The sequence below is a fragment of the Podarcis erhardii genome (assembly GCF_964252035.2).
Source record: "Podarcis erhardii genome assembly, chromosome: 2".
In the NCBI taxonomy this organism is placed as follows: Eukaryota; Metazoa; Chordata; class Lepidosauria; order Squamata; family Lacertidae; genus Podarcis; species Podarcis erhardii.
In genome coordinates, this window is record NC_138498.1 from 115,476,755 (window position 1) to 115,504,575 (window position 27,821).

The following is a 27,821-nucleotide window of genomic DNA, read 5'->3' on the forward strand; positions in this document are numbered from 1 at the left end:
TTGAACAAACTATCACTTTTAAAAGAAAATGCTTCAAATAATAAAAGTGTGTGTGTGTAAACAGCACTGTTTTTTTGCTGGTTCTGCAAAAGAAAAAGAAGAAAGGCACATACCAATCTGCTGATGGCTCTGCAGAAACCGATGCTTTATAAACCACAAGAAGTCAGGTTCCCCCTTTTTAACAGGATGCGTTGCTCTACAGCAACAGAGCTTATTAATCCACTTTAATGGTGCAGACCTAAGGTTGATGTTCAGTCTGGATAGCTCAGCTGGTTAGTATTTGGTTCTCATAATGCCAGGCTTGCAGGTTCGATCCCCGTATGGGGATTTTCCTGCATTGCAGGGGGTTGGACTAGATGATCCTCAGGGTAGCCCAAATCATAGCTGTCAACTTTTCCCTTTTCTTGTGAGGAATCCTATTCGGAATAAGAGCATTTCCCTTAAAAAAGGGGAAACGTTGACAGCTATGGCCCAAATCTCAGTTGTACGGGTGTAGGTATATATCTCAATTTTAACGCATGAGCTATGGCTGCAATCTGCTCCGATTGTATATTTTATCTTTGTGAACGCTGTTTTTATTGTGTTATGTTAGGTGAGCTGGTCTTTGACCATAATAAATTATCTATCTATCTATCTACAGTGGTGCCTCGCAAGACAAAAAGAATCCGTTCCGCGAGTCTCTTCGTCTAGCGGTTTTTTCGTCTTGCGAAGCAAGCCCATTGGCGGCTTAGCTGATTAGCGCTATTAGCGGCTTAGCGGCTTTTAGCGGCTTTTAGCAGCTTATCGGCTTAGCGGATAAGCAGATAAGCGGCTTAGAAAAAGGGCGGGAGGGGAAAAAACCCGCAGGAACTCGCAAGACATTTTCGTCTTGTGAAGCAAGCCCTTTTGGAAATTCGTTTTGCGAAGCGCCTCCAAAACGGAAAACCCTTTCGTCTAGCGGGTTTTCTGTCTTGCGAGGCATTCGTCTTGCGGGGCACCACTCTATCTATCTATCTATCTATCTATCTATCTATCATCCTCAGAGTTCCTTCTGACCCTACAATTCTATGATTCCAAGTGATACTCTGAGTGCACCCATTACTAAAAGTTAGTCACCTTCATGAATTTCGATGTGTTTACTCTGAGTAGCACTAACACTGAATACCACCCTGAACGTCCCAGCATGGGCTTGGATCTTTCCCACAAAATTCTGACACTCTGGAGGCACCCGAAAAGAATTTAGCTAAACTGTAACCTTTCCCACGGTTACTTGAGATAAAATCCCATTCAATTTAGTGGTGCTTCCTTCTGAGTAAAATGCCCAAGATTGCACTCCATAGCCCTCAGAGTTACATACTATCCTGTGAAATAAATCTAATCACAAAAATTGACAATAATGTATTGATCAAAGTAAGCAATACTTGACAAGTTTGGAGGGGAAACAAATTACTTTCTACATTCGAGAGCAGCCGATGCTTAGATAACACTATTATATGACATTTTCCCCACCTCCCTTTAAGTTCAGCATATTTTACATAAAACCTTATTTGCTGCATAAAAATTGCATCAAATTATATCATGCATAAAATAGTGCATTAACACAAAACCAAATCCTTCATAATCAATCCATTTTAAAGAAGAAGAGCCAGCTGCTTAATCACTGGCAATGCATGCAGATTAATATTTATTTCCTGCGATTGTAACAACTTGTTTTTCTCCATTGAGGACCAATAACATGCCAATAGCAGCCCAACTGGTCAGATAAGGGAGCATAGAATTGCAGCCTAAGACATGGTTAAAATAACTGAAACATGCACACAGCCGAATTACTGAGAGCATGCAGATGCCTTTGAAGAGAGCAAGCATTGTTACTTTTCCTGTGCCTTTGACACCTGGGCAACAGGCAAAACTTCAACAGGTAACTGTTAGTGAAGCAAGGATGCAACACACCCACCCCACCCTTCACCTGTTGAACTTCTGTTTGCCAGGTCGTTCTTAAAGCCCATGCAGAAAAACAGAAGCTATTCTTGAGACAAGAGTCATAAAGGGGACTGGGGACTGGCAAAGCCACGTCCCTGCCCAACATATTCACCTTGGAGCGCCATGGCTCAGAGTCACCAGAGCCCCGAAGCATGCCAGCCAGAGAGGCACCCTCTTCCCAGATGCCATCTCTGGGCTGTAACCGCGCAGAGTGGACAGTTCTGCTGCTCTGCCTGAGGCTGCGAGGGGGTGTTGCAATTCAGTCTCCGGGCTGGACAGAAGAGGCGGGGTCAGAGGGGGAGTGATGTGCAGCTGCTGTGAGCACCATTCATGGCCCAAAGCCCTGCCCTCAAGCGGGTTAAGACAAGGTATTTTGCAAACAAGTCCAGGGAAAAGGAAAACTTAAGAGGGAGAGATAGGGAGAGCTAGGGATGCAGAGCACAGAAATTAAATTCCCTTCATGTTTTATTGTTTTATTGTTTGTAATCTTTTTTGTTCAGTTTTACACCACACGTTTGAATTCAAACACTAGTCATAATCATCAACATTTAGGCTTTCCTGAATCCTTAGACTTCCCTCCACCATAGCTGTCAACTTTTCCCTTTTCTTGCGAGGAATCCTATTCGGAATAAGGGAATTTCCCTTTAAAAAAGGGAAACGTTGACAGCTATGCCCTCCACCCTTCCATGGTTTCCATCTTCAAACTTTTCCAGCTGCATCATATATTTCTCTGTTTTTCTTAAAATAATCCATTTCTACCTCAGTTTTTAGTGCATTACAAACGTTACTCAAATCCTGCCAAAGTTTTTAGTTGATTACAGTGTTCTCTTAGGTAAATTGTAATTTTTCCCCATTCCTTATTCAAGTTTCTCTCTTACTGGTTCCTAATTTTCCCAGTCATTTTCGCCATTTTGCCGTAGTCCATCACCTTCATCAGACGCTGTTCTCTGGTCGGGATTTTATCTTTTTTCCATCTCTGGGCCAGTGGTATCCGTGCTGCTGCTGCCGTCGCATACATAAATAATCGTCTCCGTTCATGTTTTAAGGCAAATCTACCTCATGGCACTTTCCAAAAGGGGACCGCAAACACAGCCATCCTTTGAAATTGGCACCCATCTGAATTTTGCAATGTGGGTCTCCAGCTGAGTAACAGGTATAAAAAAGGCAGGTGTCTGAGAATACATAGTCTAGTACAGTGGTTCCCAATTAGGGGTCCATAGAACACACCCGGGGGGTCCGCACCCCATCTCCCCCCCCCCCAGACTTGCCATACGTCTGGGAAAACCTAAACATGCCCATTTGGGCACATTTTTACATTTCAAAAGGAAATGTCTGGGTTTGGGGGGGGCTATAGCACAACAGTCTCCATCATGTTTTCTATTCTCCAAATGTGTATGCCTGGGAACCCATGGGCGCTTGCCACCATTCGGCAGAGAGGGGGGCAGGTCCAGTGGCAGAGGACCTCTCTCTGGCACCTGGGGCGGCACAGCCTGCACGGACTGCGCATGTGCAGCATCCCGTACGGACTGCGCATGTGTGGCATTTCGCACATGCACACTCCGTACAGAATGGTGCACATGCACAGTCCATTTGGGCTGCCGCTTGCATAGTGACCGTACAGGCTGCCGCGAGAGCAGCATCCCGGACGGACTGCACATGTGCGGTGACCATAAGGGATGTAACAGAGATACTGACAACGCATACAGACAGCCATCTTGTCACCCCTCCCAGAGTGGCACCCGGGGCGGCCTGCCCCCTACGCCCCCCCTTCCTACGCCACTGGGCAGGCCCCCGACTTCTGTAACAATATCATACAGAAATGCATATTAGGGAAAAGAGAAATATTAGGAGGAAATTATCCTCAGGGTCCCTTCCAGCTCTATGATTCTATGATTATTATTTCATTTTATAGTAAATTTGTGAGTGGGTGGCATGCATTTAGGTACTGAGCTAGCAGCTCACCTTTACTAATAATGCACTAATACAGTGGTACCTCAGGTTACATACGCTTCAGGTTACATACACTTCAGGTTACAGACTCCGCTAACCCAGAAATAGTACCTCGGGTTAAGAACTTTGCTTCAGGATGAGAGCAGAAATTATGCTCCGGCGGCGCAGCAGCAGCAGGAGGCCCCATTAGCTAAAGTGGTGCTTCAGGTTAAGAACAGTTTCAGGTTAAGAACAGACCTCTGGAACGAATTAAGTACTTAACCCGAGGTACCACTGTACAGAGTAGCACATTCAAGGCACAAAATTGTTTTTACAACCCCCTCCCTTGATAAATGCACAGCCAAGGTATCACAACAACAACAATGTGGCTGGTCGCCATTTTGGCCCAGCCAGATTTGGAAAGCCACAAGTTCCTTCTCCCTGTGCTAAGGGTAAATAAAACCCTGTTTGTGGGGTGGGGTGGGGGTGGAGAGAGAAGTGCTGCTCTGTCCTCGTATTCTCTCAAAAAGCCCACCCCGCACCCCCGGCTTGCACACTCAAAAACTAGACATTGCCCTGGGGATTTCTGGTTGCTTCTCTTCCTCTTCGCATCCTCCCACTGCTGGGAACTGGACCCACGTGATTTACGAGAAATCCACTTGCCTGTATAAACAGAAAGTTACTCCTGGTTGGAAACCAGGGAAAGTTCTGCCCTTCGCAGAGTGAGTGTGTGGGAATGAGGCAGGATTCTGCCGGGCCTTGGCTAAGCCTATTTAAAAAAAAGGTTCGTGTGGGGCCAATCATCATAATCAGGTTCATGTCTTTTGGGGGGTTGACTAGCTAATCAGGTGAGCGGAGAATGAATGAGTCCTTCCCCCTCCCTCCCTCGTTAATTAGTGGCTCATTAAGCGTGCAGTTGGAGATGATATTAATTAGCGCTGATTAGGAGCGAGGTGTGGAACCCCCTAATAAATCCCCCCCCCTTCCTGACTCCCTCTCCCTCTCCGGTTTTAATTAAGCAAAACAGCCTTGTAATTAGGGGACTAATTAGCGGAAGAAAAATGAGCCAGCATGTCTTAGAATCTGATTGCTGAGCTGTTGAGGTCGTCCCGTCTGTCACTTCGCCGATGCAACTTCTGGGAAACAGGTACCTGGTGTGTGTTTGTGTGCGTGTGAGAAAGAGAATAAAGGTGTTTCTGAGCATGTGCAGAAGGTGTTTGCCTCACTGTTGTGTCAGCCACGCTCCCCAGCCCTGCTAGGAGCCATGGCTTCTAGGAGGCTGTGGGAACTGAGATGAGAGTAGGGTTATACACAACAGAGAAAGATGTTGCCTAATAAATACCCAGGCCATTGGTTCCTCTAACTCAGAAGTGGAGAATCCAGCTCCCATCAGCTGCAGCCAGCATGGCCAGTGGTGATGGGTGATGGGAGTTGTAGTTCAGGAAATGGGCCCCGGATTGGTGGGCGGCTGGGGTGGACCAGTCACACCCAATCTCACACAGGTCCTTTGGGTGCCCATGACTCCCACAAGCGACTTGTGCTACATCCATCTGCACCATTTAATGCACTATTATACAACGGTGGTGTTCCCCCAAAGAATCCTGGGAACTGTGGTTCCCTAAGGGTGCTGTCAGTTGCTAGGAGGCCCCTATTCACCTCACAGAGCTGCAATTCCCAGAGTTCCCAGGAAAGAAGGATTGATTGTAAAACCACTCTTGGAATTTTAGCTCTGTGGGGGGAATTGGGGCCTCCTAACAACTCTTAGGGACGCGGGTGGCGCTGTGGCTTAAACCACAAAGCCTAGGACTTGCCGATCAGAAGGTCGGCGGTTCGAATCCCCGAGATGGGGTGAGCTCCCGTTGCTTGGTCCCTGCTCCTGCCAACCTAGCAGTTCGAAAGCATGTCAAAGTGCAAGCAGATAAATAGGTACCGCTCCAGCGGGAAGGTAAACGGTGTTTCCGTGCGCTGCTCTGGTTCGCCAGAAGCGGCTTAGTCATGCTGGCCACATGACCCAGAAGCTGTACGCCGGCTCCCTCGGCCAAGAAAGCGAGATGAGCGCCGCAACCCCAGAGTCGGTCATGACTGGACCTAATGGTCAGGGGTCCCTTTACCTTTACCTTTAACAACTCTTATCACCTTCAACAAAACTACAGTTACCAGAATTCTTTGGAGGAAAGCCGCAACTATTAAGAGGGAGTATCATAATGCTTTAAATACACAGTGTGAGCGAGGTTTTAGATTTAGTTTGGGACCCGTATTTTCTGCTCCCAGGTCCTCTTTTTAGATCAGTTAAGACTTATTTGCTTAACGACAGCAAGTTATCGTAATGCAAATATTGCTTGCAGATGGCTAACAGTTAATTTCAGTCAGGGTAACAAAATCAAGCTGAAAGAGAGAAAGAAGGTCAACAGACTTAAACTGGCCCACAATGTTATCGTTCCCTCACCTCAGGGCTCATGACCCAGCAACCTTGCTGAAGCTAAGCAGATCTGGCTTGGGTCAGCGTTGAGCTGGGAGATGGCCTGGGAGCCCCCTAGGTGTTGTCTGTCATTCCACAGAAGAACAGTGTCAAAAATCTTGCTCGTCATAATACAAACATCAACATGCAGTCAAGCCTTCTTTATTGTGGAAAAATCTTCCGGTGGAAATTCTGCAGGGGCCTTCAGTGTTAAATTTTCAACAGTTTGTTGAACAGTGTTTCTACACTGCCAGGCTGATGCAGAATCTGGCCCTATCTGCCCTACACATTTAAAGCAGTGTCATTTAAACAATAACCAGTATCTTCCCCAGAAAGAATCATGGGAACTGTAGCCACTTAAGGTTGCTGAGCATTGGTAACAGCAGCGCCGGATTTAAGGCACTGCGGTTGGTGTGTCCCACCCCCAACGGGCGCCGAGCTGAGGCGGTGCAAAAACAAGATCCATTTGGTAGCACTAAACGTTGGCAAATTCACACAGAGCGCCATATTGCGAAAGATTACCCAAGTCCATCCCTGCCAATAGATCCTTATTCTCTTTGCAGAGGTGCAATTTCCAGAGTTGCCAGAGGGATTGCTTGTTAACCATTCTGGGAAATGTGGTTCTGGGCTTCTTGACAGCTCTCAGCACACTTAACAAACTACATTTCCCCAGAATTATTTGAGGGAGGCCATAATAATAATAATAATAATAATAATAATAATAATAATAATAATTTATTCCTGGCCCATCTGGCTGGGTTTCCCCAGCCACTCTAGGCAGCTTCCAACAAAACACTAAAATACAATAATATTTTAAACATTAAAAGCTTCCCTAAACAGGGCCGCCTTTAGATGTCTTCTAAAAGTTTGGTAGTTATTTTTCTCTTTGACATCTGGTGGGAGGGCGTTCCACAGGGCAGGTGCCACTACCAAGAAGGCCCTCTGCCTGGTTCCCTGTAACTTGGCTTCTTGCAGCGAGGGAACCACCAGAAGGCCCTCGGCGCGGGACCGCAGTGTCTGGGCAGAACGCCATGACTGTTTAAAGTGGTATCTTAGTGCCTTATATCATAGAGTTGGAAGGGACCCTGAGGGTCTTCTAGTCCACCCCCAGCAATGCAGGAATCTCAGCGAAAGCATCCATGACCAATGGCCATCTGACCCCTGCTTAAAAACCTCCAAGGAAGGAGAGTGAATGCCGCCAGTGTGGATTAGGTTTTACGTTAAGGTTACCAGACAGTCCCCGGATTTACAAATCAGCCCCCTGACAAAATCCATCTATTTAGTTGAAAAGTGTCCCCAGATTCATTGAAAAAACATCTGATAACCTTATTTTACGTAGCAGCTGCACCACCATCACATATCCTGCTCTAGGAAGTCCAAACCAGGGGTCCGAAGGCCAAGTCGGACTTTTAGCTGACCATCAAACGCGTGCACTAATGTTGCCCAAGAAGTGCTTCCTGCGGGAACTGAAACTACTTACGGTCAGTTAACATATTTAGAAACTGCAAGCTTTTCGATTCTGCCACTTCCCTTGCTCTGCATGTTTAATATGAAGAACATAAGGAGACCCTGCTGGATCAGGCCCACGGCCCAACGAGTCCACCATCAGAGCCATCAGTGGGGGTGGCATTAGACAACCCCTCTCTGCCATGAATTTTATTCATGGATTTTCCCCCACAAAAGGCAAAACAAACAGGTCTGGGTGTGTATGTGGGAGAGAGATAGAGAGACGTTCCATAACCAGAATTTCCCACATTTATTTTGGGGTTTTTGTGCATGTAACGCACATGGATATCACTCCACTTTACAGGCCAAAGTGGCAGGGGAGACACTTCACCGTACGATTATGAAATATCTGTAGATCAGAGGTTCAGAGCATGAGCTTTGCATGCAGAAGACCCCGGGTGTTATGTACTGAAGTTCTCACCCTGGGCCAGCAGGGGGATACTGTAGATAGTTCAGGTCCACATATGCAAATAAGGGATTGAAAGTGACGTTCAGTGATTGGATAGTTACAGAAAGTTGTTACAGTTACGTTGTACTGGAGCTCCATATAAGCAGGCTGGCTGAACCCTTCAGTTCAGTTCTGTTCTGGCCTGTGAATAAACAAGAGCTGTTTGAAGAATCGCTGTGTCGTCTGATATGTTCACCCACAACTTAACACCGGGTATCTTCTGGGTCTGGAGCCTCCAGGCTGGTGCTGGTCACTTGAGGCAATATTGAGCTAGATGGAGCAAAGGCCTGACTCAAGGCATTCAGATAACATGACATGACATGACATCAAAGCCCTGCCCTTTCTAGCACATTTCCCCATCACTTTCCTTATCACAAATGTCTGATCCCTTTGGATATTTCTGTGTGTGCTCCATACCCTCAAACATTTCTCCAATGAAAACAGGGACGTCCTATTCCAGGGGTCACCAAACTTTTTCAGCAGGGGGCCAGTTCACCATCCCTCAGACCTTGTGGGGGGGCGGTCTATATTTTGAAGAGAAAAAAAATGAATTAATTCCTATGCCCCACAAATAACCCAGAGATGCATTTTTTAAAAAAGGACACATTCTACTCATGTAAAAACACACTGACTGTCCACCAGCCAGATTTAGAAGGCGATTGGGCCGGATACTGCCCCCGGGCCTTAGTTTGCCTACCTATGTCCTATTCCATAATAATTTTACTATTTATCTCCCCCCCACCCCATCTGACTGAGTTGCCCTAGTCACACTGGACGGCTTCTATAGAAACATAACAAAACATTACACACTAAAAAAAAGCTTCCCTATTCAGGGCTGCCTTCAGATTTCTTCTAAAGAAATCTTATTACTTATCTCCTTGGCTTGGAGGTCAGTTAACTTCATACCCTCCGACATTTCTGCAGTGAAAATAAGGGCAACCTAAGGAAAAGCAGAACATTCTGGGATCAAATCAGAAACCGGGACAGCTTCTGTAAATCCAGGATTGTCCCTGGAATAGAGGGACACTTGGGGAGTCTGCTTTAAATCTATAGAGTACACCCACACCTTTTCCTTTTTACATCTGAACACTGCGTAGCATAATGCTCTCCGAAAGCATGCAGTGTCTCCTCTCAAATCCTTGCTGCTTGTCTTGGGCACAGTTTGATCCCCCCATTTCATGCTGCTTTGCCACCAATTTCCCCCTACACTGGAGTAGTATCAACACTACTGCACAGCTAACCCTACCTGGCCACATGATGACATCACTGACATCAAACGCAGCTAATGCATAGTGAGATCAATGCTTTCTGAGTCACGATACCTTCACTTTGGATGTGTGGATACTTTTGCACCCTCTTGAATGCAGCCCCCAAACAGCTGGGGGGGGGTTTCTTTTTACAGTGGTACCTTGGGTTACATATGCTTCAGGTTACATACGCTTCAGGTTACAGACTCCGCTAACCCAGAAATATTACCTCAGGTTAAGAACTTTGCTTCAGGATGAGAACAGAAATTGTGCTCCGGCGGCAGCTGGAGGCCCCATTAGCTAAAGTGGTGCTTCAGGTTAAGAACAGTTTCAGGTTAAGTACGGACCTCCGGAATGAATTAAGTACTTAACCTGAGGTACCACTGTACAGGGGGAACAGAAGAGGCAACACCAAAAAAAAACCCACCCCCTCCCCATTTTACCTCAGTGTTTTGTATATTTCAGTCACATCCAAGGACACAGAGTGACCAGGACAGAATGTCATGTGCCCTAAAAAGTGCTGGGATCCTGTCCAAATCCCATGCCAAGAAAAGCGAATGCCTGTAATCTGTATAATTGATGCATCAGTGCAGACTTTTCCTTAGTTTGCATAATTTTATTTGGCTTCCGCTAGCTCCACCTGCTGATTGCTATACATTCGACTGAGCTCTGGCTCCAGAGGGTTAGCGAGGTATTGGCGCCACGTTTTTAAGAAGGTTTCTTTCTGGAATCATGAGCCCTAGAAACTTGTTCCTTCTTGTTTCATAACAAGAGCCAAGATTTTAAATTTTGTAGCCAATTCCCATTTCTCATGTTAAACTTCAGTAGAAACCCAGGTAGGATACACGGTGCTCCTACGTACGAGGCTTATACCTCCACCACAAACTACGTTTCTCCTACACGGCAAACCTTTTTGGTTTTGCTACATGGAAAGTGACAGCAGGCCTGGGATGGGATGTGAATCCCTTGTGTTTATTTAGTTGTTTAGAACACATTTATATACTGCTCTTCGAGGCAAAGCCTCTCCTAAATGGAAAGCCTCTGCAGCACTTAGGCTGGCTGAGAGGTTTTAGCCCAGGGTGGGAGAACAGAGAGCCTTTTTTTAGGCCTAGGAAGTAGTAGCCTAAAGGTAAAATTCGTTCCACCCACGTTTGCCTCTGGCCTCACTCAACACTGGCATGCGACCCTCAGAAACTGGACCGGAAGAGAATGCAAATCCGCCCCCTCCCTTAAAATGGTTCTCTATTCCTCTGTTAGAGCGGTTTTTTTGTCCCCACACAACTTGAGTGGATATCCATGAGGCAACGCTATAGGGTCAGAAGCAACTAGGATTTTGCCCCCTCAGGCTCATACTCAAGTTCACTCAGCACCTATTACTTAGTCTTCTTTACAACAGAAGAATTCTGCTGAACTTATCTCATTCTCAATACAACACAAACAAGTGAGACTAACAGAATTATGTCCAAAAGTCTGGGCAGCCTTTAGGGGTGTAGGGGTCTGCCCCACTGTTAAGTTGTGGGTGAACATATCAGATGACACAGCGATTCTTCAAACAGCTCTTGTTTATTCACAGGCCAGAACAGAACTGAAGGGTTCAGCCAGCCTGCTTATATAGAACTCCACTACAACACAACAGTAACCATTTTCTGTAACTATCCAATCACTGAATGTCACTTTCGATCCCTTATTTGCATATGTGGACCTGAACTATCTACAGTAGCCCCCTGCTGGCCCAGGGTGAGAACTTCAGTACATAACACACACACACCCCCTCGAGGTCAGGGTTGGTTAGCCCATGGCCCATATCTGCCTGCCCAAACATTTTTGGTGGGCCCATAAATTTGATTTTTTTTTCTTTGTAAAAATGGCTGCTCCCATCATCCCTCCAGGTCCTCCACCCCAGTTTGTTTATCGTTTTATTTTTATTTTTTTGTCCAACATGGGGCTCAAACCCACAACCCTGAGATGAAGAATCTCCTGCTCTGGGAACACACGCACATTTACAGCACATGGTTACCCCCTTTCAAACAAACAAACAAACAAACATCCCTGGGAATTGTAGTTGCTGCAGCTCTGCAAGGGGCTGAACTACAGTTCCCAGGAGTCTTGGGGGGGTCATGTGCTTTAAGGATACTGTGCATAAGCATCCCGCTCATCCATTCCTTCTTTCTTTCTCTCCAGCTCATAACTCCAAGGCTGCAGCAGGTTCGATCCAGCTGCATAGTCCTATATGGTAGAGGGTTGGACTAGATGACCCGGAGGCCCCCTTCCAACTCTATGATTATACAGTATTCTAATCTTCAGCAGCAGAGGAAGGAAGCCGGCTGGCTTCTTGCGCCTTCTCGCTGCCCCCCTCCAGGTTCTTTTCTTCCAGCGAGCCGGCTGGGGGCAGCAAAGAGACGAGAGAGAGAGAGAGAGAGAGAGAGAGAGAGAGAGAGAGAGAGAGAGAGCGCTGTTCCATATACAGTAAATGTATTCTATATACACACAGCAGCGCCAGCTTGGAAAAGGAGGCGAGGCGTCAAGAAGAAAGGAGAAGGAGGAGGGAGGAAAGCCCAGAGAAGCTGCTCTCTCCTCCTCCATCTCCTCCTCCTTTTTCCTCCTCTTCCCTCCCTCTTTCCAGCTCCTCCTCCTCCTCCTCCTCCTCCTCCTCCAGCCCTTGTGTGGGACTCCATTTTCCCAGCCCCAAAGTCTCCAAGGGAAGGGGGCCGTGGGAGTGCGCAGCCAAGATGGAATAATAGAGATCTCTAGATCTTGCATATAGATCTGTAGATCTATATAGCTATACAAAACCCAGCCGTGCCTCGAGGACGTCGCCCGGGCGCCTGCGGATTTGGGCAGCCTTAGGATCGGCGTCTTTGTGTGCGCGCGCGCTCGCTCGCGCTCGGCTGGACAGTTTTCGCCTTGGTGGCTTTTTGCGCCCCCGCGGAATGGATGACCAAGGGAGGCTGATCCAAGCTCGGGGGGCCGTGGGGCTCCCGCCGGGCCATCCGGCCGTGCCGGGGGTCCCCAGCATGACCCCCCACTCCCTCCACGAGCCCCCCTCGGATAACGGCGAGCCGCGCAAGCAAGACATCGGCGACATCCTGCAACAGATCATGACCATCACCGACCAAAGCTTGGACGAGGCGCAGGCAAAGTTGGTTACCCTCTCGCCATTCCGGGGCGCACGGGCTGGGGGGGGAGAGGGGGGTGCTGGAAAGTTGCCTGGGAGGGTTTCTCCCTTTGTGTGTGGCGGGGAGTACTTTGGGATGCAAGCTGTGGGACCGAGACCTGGGGGCCGGGGGGGGGGTGGCGGCCCGCACTTTCCAGCGGAGTTTGGTGGTGCCGGATCTCGGGGGCGCATGTTGTGCGCTTGGGTGGAGACTTGGAAGTTCAAGGTTTCGGGTGGAGATGCTCCAGTTTTATTGGGGTATTCTCCCAAATCCGGATTTGGGAGTTGGGAAGCTGGATTGGGCAGGAACTGAACGTGGAGGGGGTGTTATTTGGGGGAACTTGATGGGGAAGAAAGATGAGGTTGTGGGTTAAGAATGGATTTCCTTGTTTGTTGGGGGAAACGTGAGTGGAGCCTCTTCTGAAAGGAGGAGAGCCTGAGGCCTGGAAGTCTGGAGCAAGTTGGCTCTTGTTTTTGTTGGGTGGAGAAGTTGGGAAGGAGAGGTTCGGATTTCAGGGGAGCCAAGCGTGGATTATAGAGAGGGTTGCTGGGGCCTGTTCCATTTGGGACTTGGGCCATTTTAGGGTAACTGAACATACTCTCAGGGGTTTGTAGCTTGTTGTGAGGCGTACATATGTACAGGATGGTGTTGCTGGTGAACTGGTTTGGGAGGGGTGGTTGGTGTGGAATCCCAGCGTAAATAATAGGGGGATGTAGAATTTGGTTGAAGAGAGAGATTCTGGGGATTGCTGCTCACATTATTCCTGTGGCCCATACCTTCTGCTTAAACCACTAGACCTTGCTTCCCTTCCAGATGTTTTAGTAGCCTGGCTTTCCACTCCCTGCCTGTTCACTTAGCCAAGCCACCAGATTTTCACATTTGGTTCAGGGGTATCCCAAACCCCTGAGGTTGATGTTTTAGAGGGTCTCTGTTGTGTAGTTAAATATATTAACAGTTAAATTTTTTATTATATTTGGTGAGCTGGAGGGAGCAAAGAATTACCTATTTGCAGATAAAACTCTTTGAAGGGTCTTATGCTGAAATTATGACTTTTGTCTAACTTTGAATAATAAGTTTGTGTGGTTGCTGTATTTTTTTATTTTTACTTATATTTTAAAAAGACTTTATATTGTAGGCCAATCTTTAGATTAGAGGCAATATTATTGGTCAGATGGTTTCTGTTTGACAGAACGATTGCCAGAAGTTTGGTTTCAGATATGAGTTTGTGTGTGGAGTGGTTTGTATCAAAAGGTCTGGACATCTAAATTCCTGGGAGGTTGTTTTTCTCCCCTGCTGGGAATTGGCACCGTGTTTGTGAGAGAGAATGCAAGACCAGTGTGGTTAAGGGTTGTGAAGTGGCTGTTGGGAAGAGAGGTATTTTATACTGAGAAAGTTAAAATCCTCAGGGGTGTCTTTTTATTTCCTATGATCCGTGTAGCTATGTGGATTAAATCCAATGTGAGGTGAATTGTAGATATCAAGGTCTGCGGAGAGGTTTTCTGTGCTGAATTCTTGGTTTGTGGAAGTTGTAGCACTATAGAGAGAAAAGGGCTCTCAGGACACTGTGTTGGTCTGAACTTGGAAGTTGTGCTTTGAGGGGAGAATTGTGAGTTTGTGTGATGGTCTAAATACTGAGTTCTGTTTGGGGCAGGGGAACAAAATAATTTGAAGATTATTTCTCTGAATGTGTGCTTTGATTGTCCGGTATATCCAGGTTTTATTCAATTTCTGAGTTGCAAAACACGAGTCCAATGTTTTGTGAACTGAGTTATTGTTTAGAATTGGGGAAAGCTATATAACCAAAAGAATGTCAAAGGCTGCAATTATATATCAGAAGAAAGTGTTTGAAATTTGTTTTATACTGCATAAAATGGATTTTTAAAAATGAGAGATGGAGGAATCAAAGCAATGCAAAAATGTAATTCCAGTGAAGGGTAAACAGGGATCATTGCTTAAATTCCTCCCCCCCCCCCCCGTTTTGTCTTCCTTCCCTAACTTGACCAAACTTTGCCCATTTTACTGAACCTGAACACCCCTCCACATTCTTAGAAACCATTCAACAACTGAAGGAAATATATATTATTTTTATTGTTTAGGCTGTTCAGGTGCTGGAATTATACTGGGAATTACTCGGGGCGGAGAGGGGACTCCATTACAGTATATGTGCGAATAAACGAGGATTGATTGATTGATTCGCCAGGCTCAGGCCTGCGAGCTATTGTGGAAATGGATAGAGGCTTCCTTTCTCTTTATGACAACTCCAAATCCAGTCTTTCCTCCCCTCAAAAACCACCGGCTTTATCTGCTCTCTCTCCCACTGTTTAAACTGCAGGAAACATGCCCTGAATTGTCACCGCATGAAGCCAGCTCTCTTCACCGTCCTCTGCGAAATCAAAGAAAAGACAGGTACTGTATTGTTTGGGCTCCGGGTTTGAGAGGAGGGGCGGCTGTATGTTGTTGTTCAAATACACACACACACATATATTTGTCAACCTGTTACCAAAATAACCCCACAACCCACTATATTGTCGAGCGAAGAAAAGGAGGGATTGGAATGAGGATTATGGGGAGTCTGTGGTAGAGAGGAGGAAGGCAGAAGAGCTGGTGTTTTCCCTCCAGAGGTTTTTGCCAGAGGCCTGTCGTCTCCTGCGCCATCTTGATGCGTCTGAAATTTCTTTTTCCGCCTGCCTGGTTTTCTTTGTAGCAACTTTGCCCCACCACCTGCCTCCTCTCTCTGCCTCCACCCGTCCGCTGTTTGACCATGTTGTATTTTTGTGTGCAAGGATGGAAATGTCCCCCTATCTCTCCCCCCCCCTTGCTCACACTGCCTCACTTGTAATGGGGGTCGCTTAGTCCATAAAGGGGGTCTCTGGTAGCATCAGGATCTTTTGTCCACTGAAATAAATACCACCCACCCAGGTCTCCCCTCCTGTCTTTGAAACTTTCATCCCCGCCTTTTCCTCCCGTCACTGTTGTGTTCCCCAAAATTCTCCCTTGCTTTGGGATGCTTCCTTGACTGGCTTGCTTCTTAAGTTTTAGGCTCCCCTGTGGGGTGTCCTTTTGCTGAGGGGGGTGGGGGTGGGATATGCAAAGTGCCTTTAAGGCTGTGTTTCTGCATGAGAGAGGCAGGGAGGAGAAACTGGAGTTTCCTGCCAGCTCCTTGGAAGTTGTGCTGTGCCCAGATTAAAAAGTGAAAAGAACCCAGCAGCCCAAGCCTTAAAAGGATTACTGAAAAGGAGAGAGTGAGAGCGAAGGGTTTGTGTATGTGTGTGTGTGTTGGGATTGTCATTAAAGTTCATCCAGTCTTAAGCTGCCGGGATTTGGGCCACATGTATCCGAAGTAATGGCCAGCTGTCTTTAGGTCCTCGTTTGGTCATCTGCTCGTTTATTTAAACTGCTTAAATCCCACTCAAGTCAATAGGAGTTCGGAGGCCTCGCTGGGAGTGGGATTGCAGCCAGAAAAGCATTAAGCTGGATTCTGGAAACACTAATCTAAGTTTCAGAGAGTGAGTGTGAATACTTTTTGTTTTGTTTTGCTCTAACGTGAGCTCTGAATTGCTGATCTTCCAACCGGTGGGTTGGAACTCTCAAGCGGACCACGCACTCGGGGATAAGTTGTGTCACACCGATGGCGCTCCTCCCATTTTCGTCCCTTCTGTAAGCAGCTGCTTTAGGGTGTGTTGTTGTGTTTTTTAAAAGGAGGTAAAAGTCGTAGATGGGAGAGAGACATGCAGGAAAATATGAACAGCGAGTCCCATTTCTTTGCATTTTGGGATCAAAGATAGGTCCGGAGGTTTAAAAAACGATGGGTGAAAGCTGTGGGACTGAATGTTTTGGCGTGTGTTAATAAGTGTCTTCTTGCTCGGCCCCACTCACCCATGTCATGTGACCCACAGAAGGTCGCCAAGAAAATTGGTTTGAAAAAGTTTCCTGCCTTTGAAGTGGTCCCTAGTTTAGGCAAGCAGTCACATCCGAGTCCTGTGCAACTTTGCTCAGAGATCATCTCCACAAAATTCAGTGGGGCTTGTGCAGACAATGGGAGCCTGTGCATGCTTCCTTGGGAGGGAGACCAACTGAGTACATTGGCATTTGATTCTGAATAAATGTGCAGAAGGTTCCGGCTTTTGGTTTGCTTCCTTTCCTGCAGCGTTCTCCGACCGCTGGTCCGCTCCTGATATCGCTGGGCTGCATCTCCCTATTTTCCCTGACCTTTGGCCTTGCTCACTGGGGCTGATGGGCGTTGGAGTGTAATCGTATTTGAAGCATTGCAAGTTGGGGAAAGCACCTTGTGGTTTCCATATGAGATGGATGTTTTGCTTCTGCAACACCACCCAAAGCAGAGATGCTGGGTGGAAGCTTGCAATTTAAAAGGCTGCTTATGAAACATGAGCGCTGCAATCTGTTGTCAGAAGGGAAAAGGCATCGTTTGTGTTTATAAACTGATGCATGGCGTCAAGAAAATGGATAAGGAGAAGTTTATCTCCTCCTGCTCTCCTACTACCAGAGGGTCAATTTCAATTTTCAATGTTCTTCTGAAGGTGATTGACAGAAGATTTGGGGCAGATCCGTACCATACCTTTAAAACATGCCCAACACACATTGAAAGCACATGACTCCGCCTGCCTCACATAATCCTGGGAACTGCAACTTCCTCTTCTACAGCTCCCAGCACCCTTGACAATACAGTCATACCTCGGATTACTTCCGGGTTTTGGCGGTTGCACATGCGCAGAAGCGCTAAATCGCGCTATGCTCAGAAGCACCGAATCGCAGCCCGCAGGTTGCAAACGTGCCTCCCGCACAGATCACGTTCGCAACCTGAGCATCCACTGTACAAAGAATCCTGGGGGTAATTTGTGTGCTCTGAATATGTGTCGAGTGTGGATCTGCCCTCAGGAACAAAGGGGAGGTACAGGGCATGTAGTTAAACTATGGGATTCTCTGCCATAAAATGGTGACAAAGGCCACTGGCCTAGACAGCTTTAAATTAAAAAAATTGATAAGAACATAAGAGGAGCCAGTGCTGGCCGAAATGCATTTTGGCAGCTGAACCACAAAATGGTGTCCCCTCCCTGCCAGGGAACAAGGGGGCAATAAAGACCCACATCGGGAGCAAGGGTGGGAGGAGACCTCCCAGGTGTGTGCCGTATCCATCTCTGTCAGTGCGTCAGTCTCTGTCAGATGCTTCTCTTGGAGGCTGGATCTGCTGTCCTGTCAATCTTGCCGCCTGAGGCAGTCGCCTCACCTTGTCTCATAAGTGGGCCAGTGCTTAGAGCAGGCACCCCCAACCTGCGGCCCTCCAGATGTTTTGGCCTACAACTCCCCTGACCCCTAGCTAACAGGACCAGTGGTCAGGGATGATGGGAATTGTAGTCCAAAAACATCTGGAGGGTCGAAGGTTGGGGACGCCTGGGTTAGAGGATGCCCTGTTAGATTAGCCCAAGGGCCTGTCTGGTCCAGCCTTCTGTTCTCGCAGTGGCCGACCAGATATTGCGATGGGAAGCCCACGAGGAAAGGACCTGAATGCAACAGAACTACTTTTCCCACCTGTGGTTTGCATCAACTGGTGTTCAGAGGCATATGATCCTGAGGAGGATAAATGTATCCATGGTAACAAGAAATAATGGTTATATCCTACCTCCGGTTTTTAGATGCATTATGCCTCTGAAATACCAGTTGCTGGGAAAATAACCTTAAGATCTGTTCCAGAGGCCTTGCTCGGGTGCCTGACAGCTAAGATGATCTGTGTGGTGAGGACATGGAGCAGGGCCTTCTCGGCGATGGCCCCATACTTAAGGAATTCAGTTGCCCGGGAGGACAGTTTGGCTCCTTCCTTTTGGTGGTCCTTGAGAACCTACCTTTTTCTTTGTATCTTTTTGCGGTTGATGCAAACTGGACTGTAGAGATAATGCTCTAAATTTCAGGAAGTATGTTTATTTTTTGCCCCCGATGTGGGTTTCCCATACAAATTTGAATTAGGAAAGTGTTCCTATGAAATTGGGGTAATGTGCACTGGAATTTTTTCAGGATGCGTTGGAAATTATTTTCTGAGAGAACGAATTGAGCATGTTTAAAAACTTGGAGGCTGCCGGGTTATAGTTATTTGAAGTTTGTGTCCGTTCGTTGTTACTTCAGAAATGGGAAAAATAAAGCACTGCTTGATGGGCTTTTGTTCTAGAATATTACAAAATAAGTTTGGTTTTCTATATGTTTTGAAATTATTCTCCTTGGTGGCTTTTGTTATCATGCACAGCTTTGTGAAGAATGTCTTCTTAAAGTGGCTTATAAATCTATTAAACTTTAAATTGGGGTAGGACTTGGATGCTAAAATAGGTGAGCCTTTGGACTGATCCACCCGGGCGCTTTTGATACCAATTAGATAGGGGAGGTGATGCAGATAATGCTTCATTGAGGAAGCCAAAATTTCCAGTTGCATTTAATGGAGGACAGTAGTGAGGCCTACATTGAAAAAGCCTGTTGTGGGTCCTTTTGGGTTAAACAGTTATAAACCAATTTAAGAATCTTCTTCCTAGGTAAGGCAATGTAGCTAGACAGCTCAGACATTCTTGTACTAAATCAGGGGCTGTCAAACTTTTTTTGTGGGGCGGCTTGTGGGCACATTTGTATTTTTTGAGCAAGGGCCATGGATGCAACCCCCTCTGTTGTTGTTTTTTTAAATAAATTTTTATTAAGATTTTAAAGGTTACAGGAAAAAAAGAAAAGAAAACAGTCAAGGAAGAAAAAGAAAAAACAATACATATAAAAAAAATCATCAGAAAAAAGAAAAAAGAAATAAAAAAGTCAAACCTTTAACTCACTTACTTACATTCACTTATTTCCTTGACTTCCTCACGCCTCCCATTTTTGTATTCTAATTCAATTAAATATTCTAGCAAATCCTTCCAACTTTGTTTTTATCCTAATAATTTATCTTAACATACTATAATTTTACCTTCTCTCTTTCACCAATTCATTTTTACTTAATCCTTTATATCCTTTCTGCTAAAACCACATAATTTTTCCCCCCCAACATCTTTCTAACAATCCTTAATTTTACAATATTTCTGAAGATAAACTTTAAATTTCTTCCGGATGCAACCCCCTCTGATCCCTTTTCTTGCGAACTGGAGAGACAAAAAAAGAGAGGGTGTGAATGCTTTTTCGTGGGAGCCAGTAGAAGTAATCTGAGCCTTGCAAAGCACCTAAAGGCGAAAGAGGAAGTGGGGGAGAGCGTTGCTTTTTCAACTTCCTCCTTTATCTCTATGTACTTTTCCCAGGAGAAAGGAGGGCAATAGGTGTGAATATACAGGTGCTCAGAAGCTTTGTCAATTCCAGGAGAAGTCTGCAAGGGCCCCACATTGGTGTAAATGTTGGGCCCCAGAGGCCCTGCGTGCAGACCTGTTAGTGAATTCACAAGACAGGGCCTTTTTTGGTGGTGTCCCCCATGGTGGATTTGATTTAAATCAAATCAATTTAAATCACTAGTCAGTAAGACTTGATTTAAATCTTTTTTTTACAGAAAGACTGATTCTTGCTGGTATCATCTTAATATTGACAACCAGAGGAAGGTTTCATTTTTGGAATAATAAATTTTCAGATTAGTTTTTACAGTTTTATAAAAAAATACAGATTTGGTTATACTATTAGAAATACATAGACAGATAATTATGAAATTATTGTGAGGTTTAATAAGTTAACTGTTTATATTTGGACAACTTTTCTGCTGTACATTATTGGAAGGAGAAAAATAATCAATTCCGTAATAACAATTTAAACAACTTATTTAACTAAAACAGTAACATTATAGCATATGTATCCATGTTTGTTAACTGGTGTGCTTAAACAATTTTTAAAAACACACACACACTGAGTTTTAGCACACATGAAAAACTTAAAACAAATCCTTATTTCCTGATGAATAGCCTTTGAACTATAATGTAACTTAAATAGAAGACTATCTTTAGAAAGATTTTTCCTCCAAAAGCATTTTATTTTAAAAATCCAATTTAAATAAAAGAAATAGATTTAAATTTTAAAAATCCGATTTTTTTTAAATAAAAAAAAATCATTGATTTTTATCCACCCTGGTGGCCCCTCATCTGTTGGACTCCTTCCCTTGGAGATGACATACGTAGTTTGGCTCTGTCCGTATAGTTGAGCCTTGGAGACATTCCCATTTCAATCTGCCTTTGTTTAGGTAGCTGGGATGGTTTAAACTTGCTTGTGTTATTTGCAAGCTGGCTAGCTGTATGTCAACTCTATATGATGGATGCAAGCAGCCTAGCACTATAATAGGTCCTCTTTTTGTCTTTATGGTGTTCTGCTAACCTTTTGGCTTTTGGAAAAAATCCTTATCTGTATGTGGTTTTAAAGGTCAGGTTGGTCATGCTGTCGTGATTGCAAGCTGCTTTGAAAGGTCTTTGGTCCTGAAAATCAGCAATTTTTTTTCCATATTTTAAAAATTTTAAATTGATTTTCTGCATCCCATCTCAATCTGAACCATAACCGTACTTGGGGATCTGAACCATATCCGTACTTGGCCACAGACTGCTCTGGTAGTTGCAGCTGGGTGTGAGGTTTCACCTCTTCCAGCTAGTTGCACCTCTTTCTAGATAGCATGATAGCATCTAGATAGATGCTGTGATGCATCCGCTGGTAGTTTCTTGGCTTGATTACTGCAATCAGTTGCACGGAGGGCTGGCCTTGCAGACAGTCTGGAAACTGAAGCTGGTCTCGAATGCATTGCATTGACTGTTGGAATCCTAGAATTATGGGGTGTGAAGGGACCCCAAGGGAGGAATGTACTATACCAGTTTTGTCAGGGTGATTCGTAGAATAGTAGAGCTGGAAGGGACATCAACGGTCATCTACTCCAACCCCCTTAAATGCAGGAATAGATGCCCTGGCATATTTGACTGAGCACCTTCTCCCATATGACCCCCCCCCCCAAAAGAGAGAGATTTAAACCAAATAGAGATTTCCTGTTGAGAATCTCACCAAATCAGGGCTATCCTTCGCCAGGAGCAGTGTTTTCTTGCTAGAATCACAGAATTTGATTTGGAAGGGACCCCGAGGGTCATCTAGTCCAACCCGCCCCCCCCAGCAATTGAAGAATCCTGCTTAGTGGAATCCTTGCTCCTCATGTGAAACCTCTTGTCTTCATATCTTTTTGACCCCCTTAGGATGAGATGCCGAGCAAGAGATAGTATTCTTCTTGACTTCGCAAAGTAGGATTAATTACAGGGTCATTTTCTGGTTGTTTTACAACTCGAATGAAGTGGCTTGGTGTTGTTGCGGTTTAAACGTTTTTGCTGCAAGCCATTTAAAGTCTAGAAGTGGCACTGAAATCACGCTAATTGTACAAAGGGCGTGTATGCATGCCAAGTCTTGCTATTTTTTAATTATTCTCCCCTCCCACTGGCTGCCTCGCGCATTTGCACGGGTGTTTTATTTATTTTTTGAACCTTTGCCCTGCCGTACCTGGAACCTTCGGGGAGGCTTAGAGCTGCTGCGCCCCTCCCTAACTGCCAGAGGCAAATCTTCATTCCCTCAAGATCCAGAGCAAGGTATGTTCTCTCTGCTTAAAAAAACAAATCTTCACAAGAAAGCTTAATTCCATACCAAAAAAAGAAAAGGCTGAGTTGATGCAGATGTTCATAATTTGCTCATTTTGCATAATTAATCCTGCTTTGGTTTGGCAAGGAGAAAGGGGAAGTTATGCAACGCACTGGTATTCTTCTGACAATTGCTTGAAAGGCTAATTGGCCACACCTGTCTCTAGTCTCTAAAACTTCTGGCTCATATTATTTAAGGGAACCTTGCAGTTAAGGACTAGCCTGGTTACCACAGACACGTGCATGGAAGCAAGTGTGTAGACTGGCAGAGGAGAGACGGCATTGTCCATTCTTTTCCTGTGCCCAGCACAGAAACCAGAGTGAGCTGCTAGAGCAGGGGTGAAGATTTTTGGCTCCAGGGACAGCCTGCTTGTCAATCATGTGACATCATAATGACATCACGCCGGGCACTCGTAAACCACAGTGCAAGGGGTGTTGCCAGCTCTGCGCTTGGTAGTACAGGGAAAAGGCTTGCAAGTCGATGCTGCAAAAAACCTGGAGCTGCTCGCTTTGGCTGTGCAGGCCTCTACTTAGCAAACAACAGACATGCACAGCCAAACTGAGCAGGATTTAATCCCTGCTCATCAGGGGATTCGGCTGCGAGTGCCTGTTCGCTGCCGGAAACTTGTCTGTGCAACTCAGAATTGGACCTCACCCTCCCACCCAGCAGCTGATGTCATGAGTGATGTCAGCTGATTGACAGGTGGGTAGGGTTGGGGGACATGGCATTTGCAGGCCAAAATGGTGGGCCAAAAGCTTCCCATCCCTTTTTCGGAAGAAAAAAGCTCCCACCTGCACAATGAGCATGTAAACACAGCAGGTAAACCATCTGCAGGTCCTCAGTAGGCTAGTAAACATTTTTATAGGCTAATAACTTTTAGGGCCTTATGTCCCAGGCTGCTTTATGTGCATCTTCATAACCATGAGGTCCAGAAACTTGTTTTTGCAGGCTGCCTTTTTGAGCGCAGAGTTGTGCAGTCCTGGGAATGGGAGAATGTCATTGGGCCTTCCCCTAGCTCTGAGACAAACCGCAGTCACAGTCCAGCTTTGGGTGTGGGCAGGCGAGATGAGCGATAGATGTGAAGAAGAGAGTTCTAGGCAGACGGAAGGTCGAATTCCAAGGCGGCAGTAAGGGCATGGAGTGGCCAGAAGCAGATGTGAGGTCAAAGGCAGGTAGTGGGATTTACTGGGTTTGGTGCATCTTGGCCGGCATAGTCATCGGGCACTATTCAAGCTGGGAAGGTCACCTGAGTCTCTCTTCAGGCCAGGTCCACATCCACAAAGGACACCCTTTTCCTTAAGGCCTGGTCTCCTAGGGAGCAGGGGTGCAGGAAGGTAAGGCACTAAAACCTGTCTGTTGGTGGCATTGGTTTGAGAGCCCCATCTGTATAGCAGCTGCATCTACCCCCGGGGCAAGCATGTTTTTGCTCCAAACTGGGTGCATCAACACAAGCACTCAGCCCACCAGGGAAGTGTATAGAAGTTTTGTACAGAAGAGCAATAAATATACTAGTTTTGTACAGAAGTGCAGCCTTTCCTTCTGAGTCAGGGGAAACCCATCCCTTCCTGTCCACATCAGAAGCTGGCTGTGCCCTATGCTGATTGGCTGTCACATGTTCTCATCAGAATCCGGCTGTGCCCTGTGCTGATTGGCTGGCCCCTATGATGTCACTTCTTCACCTCTGTATCACCTGTCCTGGCCGGTTTTTAAGCTATTCTAAAAAGCAGGTTGTGCGTGTCTCTGTGTAATACAATGTTTATTTTATCTCATGAACCGCCCTGAGATACTTGGATGAAGAGCAGTATACAAATTTAATGAATAATTATTTCTCATGAAAAAACATTTAAAAGTCATCCCATACAGATGCACGTCAGATGTGGTGAGCCTCTGGGCTCCTGGATGTTTTGTTGTTGTTTAGTCGTTTAGTCGTGTCCGACTCTTCGTGACCCCCTGGACCAGAGCACGCCAGGCACTCCTGTCTTCCACTGCCTCCCGCAGTTTGGTCAAACTCATGCTGGTAGCTTTGAGAACACTGTCCAGCCATCTCGTCCTCTGTCGTCCCCTTCTCCTTGTGCCCTCCATCTTTCCCAACATCAGGGTCTTCTCCAGGGAATCCTCTCTTCTCATGAGATGGCCAAAGTATTGGAGCCTCAGCTTCACGATCTGTCCTTCCAGTGAGCACTCAGGGCCGATTTCCTTCAGAATGGAGTGGTTTGATCTTCTTGCAGTCCATGGGACTCTCAAGAGTCTCCTCCAGCACCAGAATTCAAAAGCATCAAGTCTTCGGCGATCAGCCTTCTTTATGGTCCAGCTCTCACTTCCATACATCACTGCTGCGAAAACCATAGCTTTAACTATACGGACCTTTGTTGGCAAGGTGATGTCTCTGCTTTTTAAGATGCTGTCTAGGTTTGTCATTGCTTTTTTCCTAAGAAGCAGGCGTCTTTTAATTTGTCCCGGATGTCCCGGATGCTGTCCCGGATGTTTACTGAACTACAACTCCCATCTTCCCTCATCGTTGGCTTTCCTTCTTGCGGCTGATGGGAGTTGTAGTTTGGCAACATCAGGGTGACTAAAGGCTCCCAACTCCTGATCTACATGGGTGTTGGTGGTACCTTTTTAAAACTTAAGAAGAGCATGTGATTTGCCCACCTAAAGATTTAGGGTGCGTGGATGGACTAGGGGAATATAAGAAACTGCCCTATTCTGACTCAGACCATCGACTCCCCCAGGTCAGTATTGTCTACACTGACCGGCAGCATCTGTGCAGAATTTCAGGGAGTAGACATTTCCCCGTCGCCTGTTACCTGGAGATGCCAAGGAATTGAACCTGGGCCTTCAACATGGAGCGCAGATGCTTCTCCGCTGGGCTACAGCCCTTCCCCAAAAGACATAAATTAGAAAGAACATAAATTAGCTGCATTTCCCATGGCTGGAAAGAGCATCTGTTGCTTTCATTGTTAAGGTGGGAGGCAAGGCCCGGCGTCCTCCACAGGAGGCAAAATGTGCCACGGCTCCTTTATTTTTAGAGATCCATATGTTCGCCTGCATCTGGAGGAGCTGCAGTAGCTTTCCTCACAGTGCATACATGGGAATCTGTTGTTTCGTGGTGAACGTTGCTCTCTTGTCGGGGTCCGCGGCGTCTTCACACAAGCCGAGCTGGGCCCCTTGATAGTAAAAGAGACTTCGAAACGGGGCTGCCATCTGAATCTCCCATGATGGCATCCTTACCCCAGAGTTAACATTATATTTAAAATGCGAGCTCTTTAAAAAAATAATAATAAAGTTTTTATTAGGGTTTAGAAAGAAAAATACAAGTATTATTGTCAGTGGAAGCTTCTCAGGCCCAGCAGCACAGGCCTCAGGCCTTGTTTTGGCTCAGATAGGACAGGCCAGTTGCCCAAGGGTGAGAGGTGCCCAGAAGTGGCTTTAGATATTTATTTGTTTTAGATCAAATGTGGGGAAGCTTCAGCCTTCCAGGTGCTGCTGAACTACAACTCCCATCATCCCTTGTCCTGGACCATTCTTGCTGGGGCTCATGAGAGGTGGTTCAGCAACCTCAGGAGAGCCAAAGTTTCCTCACACCTGGCCTGGGCTTATCCTTGGAGTGGAACCTTTCTGAACCTAGAAATCATAGAATTGTGACCCTGAGGGTCATCTAGTCCGATGGAAGAACATAGTACTGAGCTAACATGTACATTACGACTGTCACAGCCCAGCAGGTTGGTCTAGATGACCCTTGGCATCCCAGCTCTACAATTCTGTGATTCCAATATATGTATATTTAACCCTGTAGACCAGGGAAGAGTGTCTTTCTGAAAGGAGTAATGGGATGGTGGAAGGCAGGATCCACAGACCCCTTCTATTTTATGGAGGACACTTTTTAAAAAATAAAAAACACAGTTCAATCTTGAATGTGTTCAAGAGCGGCGCTTTGAATCTTGCTGAATTTCGCTTGTCCCCCCTCTTTTATCTTTAGCCTGCGAAACCTGGCAGTTAAATTGGTGCCCTTGGCAGCTGCGGTTGTGAAATGGCGCCCTTGAGGAGATCTGGCAGCTGCAAAGGCTGTGCAAGTTGCAATAAAACAAAATAAATGCAAATTGGGCCTGTTTAAATCAACGCACATCTTTTGATTGAACATAAAACAGGTCCTATAGGCCTGTAATTGGGAGAGTGTGGTCATGTGTGAATAATTGGGATGTCTGACATGAGAGGCCAGGCAGAAATAGACAGGACGGGGATAGGGTAGGACTTAGTGCAGTTTAGCATTTATTTAGTTATTATTCCATTTCTATCTCCCCTTTTCTCCCAAGGAGCTCAATCAAAGTGGTTTCACCTCTGCGCCACTCCTTTTTTTGTCCACACAACAGTCCTACGAGGGAGGCTAGGCTGTGGCAGGTAACTCTTAATCTCAAGGTTGTGGGTTCGAGCCCCACATTGGACAAAAGATTCCTGCCTTGCAGGGAGTGGGACTAAGCTGACCCTTCAAACTCTTATGATTCTGTGAATTTGAAAAGGGGGAACTGTGGGCAAATGCTGTGGGGGGAAAAGAAGCAAAAAGGGTTTTTTTTTGGTGGGGGGAGGAAGGAGTTGAGATGGCCACATGACCTCTGCTTAAAAACCTCCAAGGAAGCAGAATTGATTTATTACAAGGAGACGCTGTGAAGAGGCTGGGCTGGAGTGTTAAAGAGGTTAGGCTAGGGACTTTCTTGATAAAATTTAGTGCTTGGCCATTAACTCCCAGTTCAGATGGGCCTTTGGGGCTACATAAACTGCGGTCTGTGAAGCCAGGAAGGAGCACTGGTGTGGAGAGAGCTCATTCCTCTCTCCCCCCCCATCGCACTTGGCACAAAGATCCTGGCTTGTTTTTAAGCCGGAGTTCCCTGATTCAGGTGGAGGGGAGGAGTGTTCAGCCCCGAGACCCTTCGGCGCCATAAACCATGGTTTGTGAAGCCTCTAAAAGTAATCAACTGTATAAACAGTATAAACAAACCACTGTCAACCCCCAGCCCTCCCTCCACATACAATAAGAGTATCAAAGCAGTTGACATAGTTTTGTTGTTCCTGTATTGCAGAGGGTTGGACTAGATGACCCTTGGGCTACCTTACAACTCCACAATTGTATAATACACGGGTGGCGCTGTGGGTTAAACCACAGAGCCTAGGGCTTGCCGATCAGAAGGTTGGCGGTTTGAATCCCTGCGACGGGGTGAGCTCCCGTTGCTCGATACCTGCTCCTGCCAACCTAGCAGTTCGAAAGCACCTCAAAGTGCAAGTAGATAAATAGATACTGCTCCGGCAGGAAGGTAAATGGCATTTCCGTGTGCTGCTCTGGTTCGCCAGAAATGGCTTAGTCATGCTGGCCACATGACCTGGAAGCTGTACACCGGCTCCCTCGGCCAGTAAAGCGAGATGAGCGCCTCAACCCCAGAGTCGGCGATGACTGGACCTAATGGTCAGGGGTCCCTTTACTTTTTAATTCACAGCAGTTTGACCTCACCCTC

General features: G+C 46.2%; 3 protein-coding genes across 5 annotated transcripts in view; 2 read left to right on the forward strand and 1 right to left on the reverse strand.

Annotated features, from left to right (window-relative positions):
* LOC309336489 (complement C4-A-like) overlaps positions 1 to 2,219 on the reverse strand; it is a 66,277-nt gene extending 64,058 nt beyond the window's left edge. Inside the window, exon 1 of the mRNA XM_081852279.1 lies at positions 2,072 to 2,219. Within this exon, the coding sequence (XP_081708405.1) occupies positions 2,072 to 2,148 (77 nt within the window). The 5' untranslated portion in view covers positions 2,149 to 2,219. The remainder of the gene's footprint in view (positions 1 to 2,071) is intronic.
* Positions 1 to 27,821, forward strand: part of LOC309336753 (uncharacterized protein) — a 238,396-nt gene that overhangs the window by 193,609 nt on the left and 16,966 nt on the right. The gene's annotated exons all lie outside the window — the stretch shown is intronic.
* The window catches only part of PBX2 (PBX homeobox 2), a 36,464-nt gene continuing 20,804 nt past the window's right edge, over positions 12,162 to 27,821 (forward strand). The window contains exons 1-2 of one of the 3 annotated variants that reach the window (XM_081853626.1): positions 12,162 to 12,686; positions 15,023 to 15,108. In XM_081853626.1, the coding sequence (XP_081709752.1) occupies positions 12,478 to 12,686; positions 15,023 to 15,108 (295 nt within the window). In that variant the 5' untranslated portion in view covers positions 12,162 to 12,477. The remainder of the gene's footprint in view (positions 12,687 to 15,022; positions 15,109 to 27,821) is intronic. The other 2 variants (XM_081853624.1, XM_081853625.1) reach the window with 2 other exon arrangements.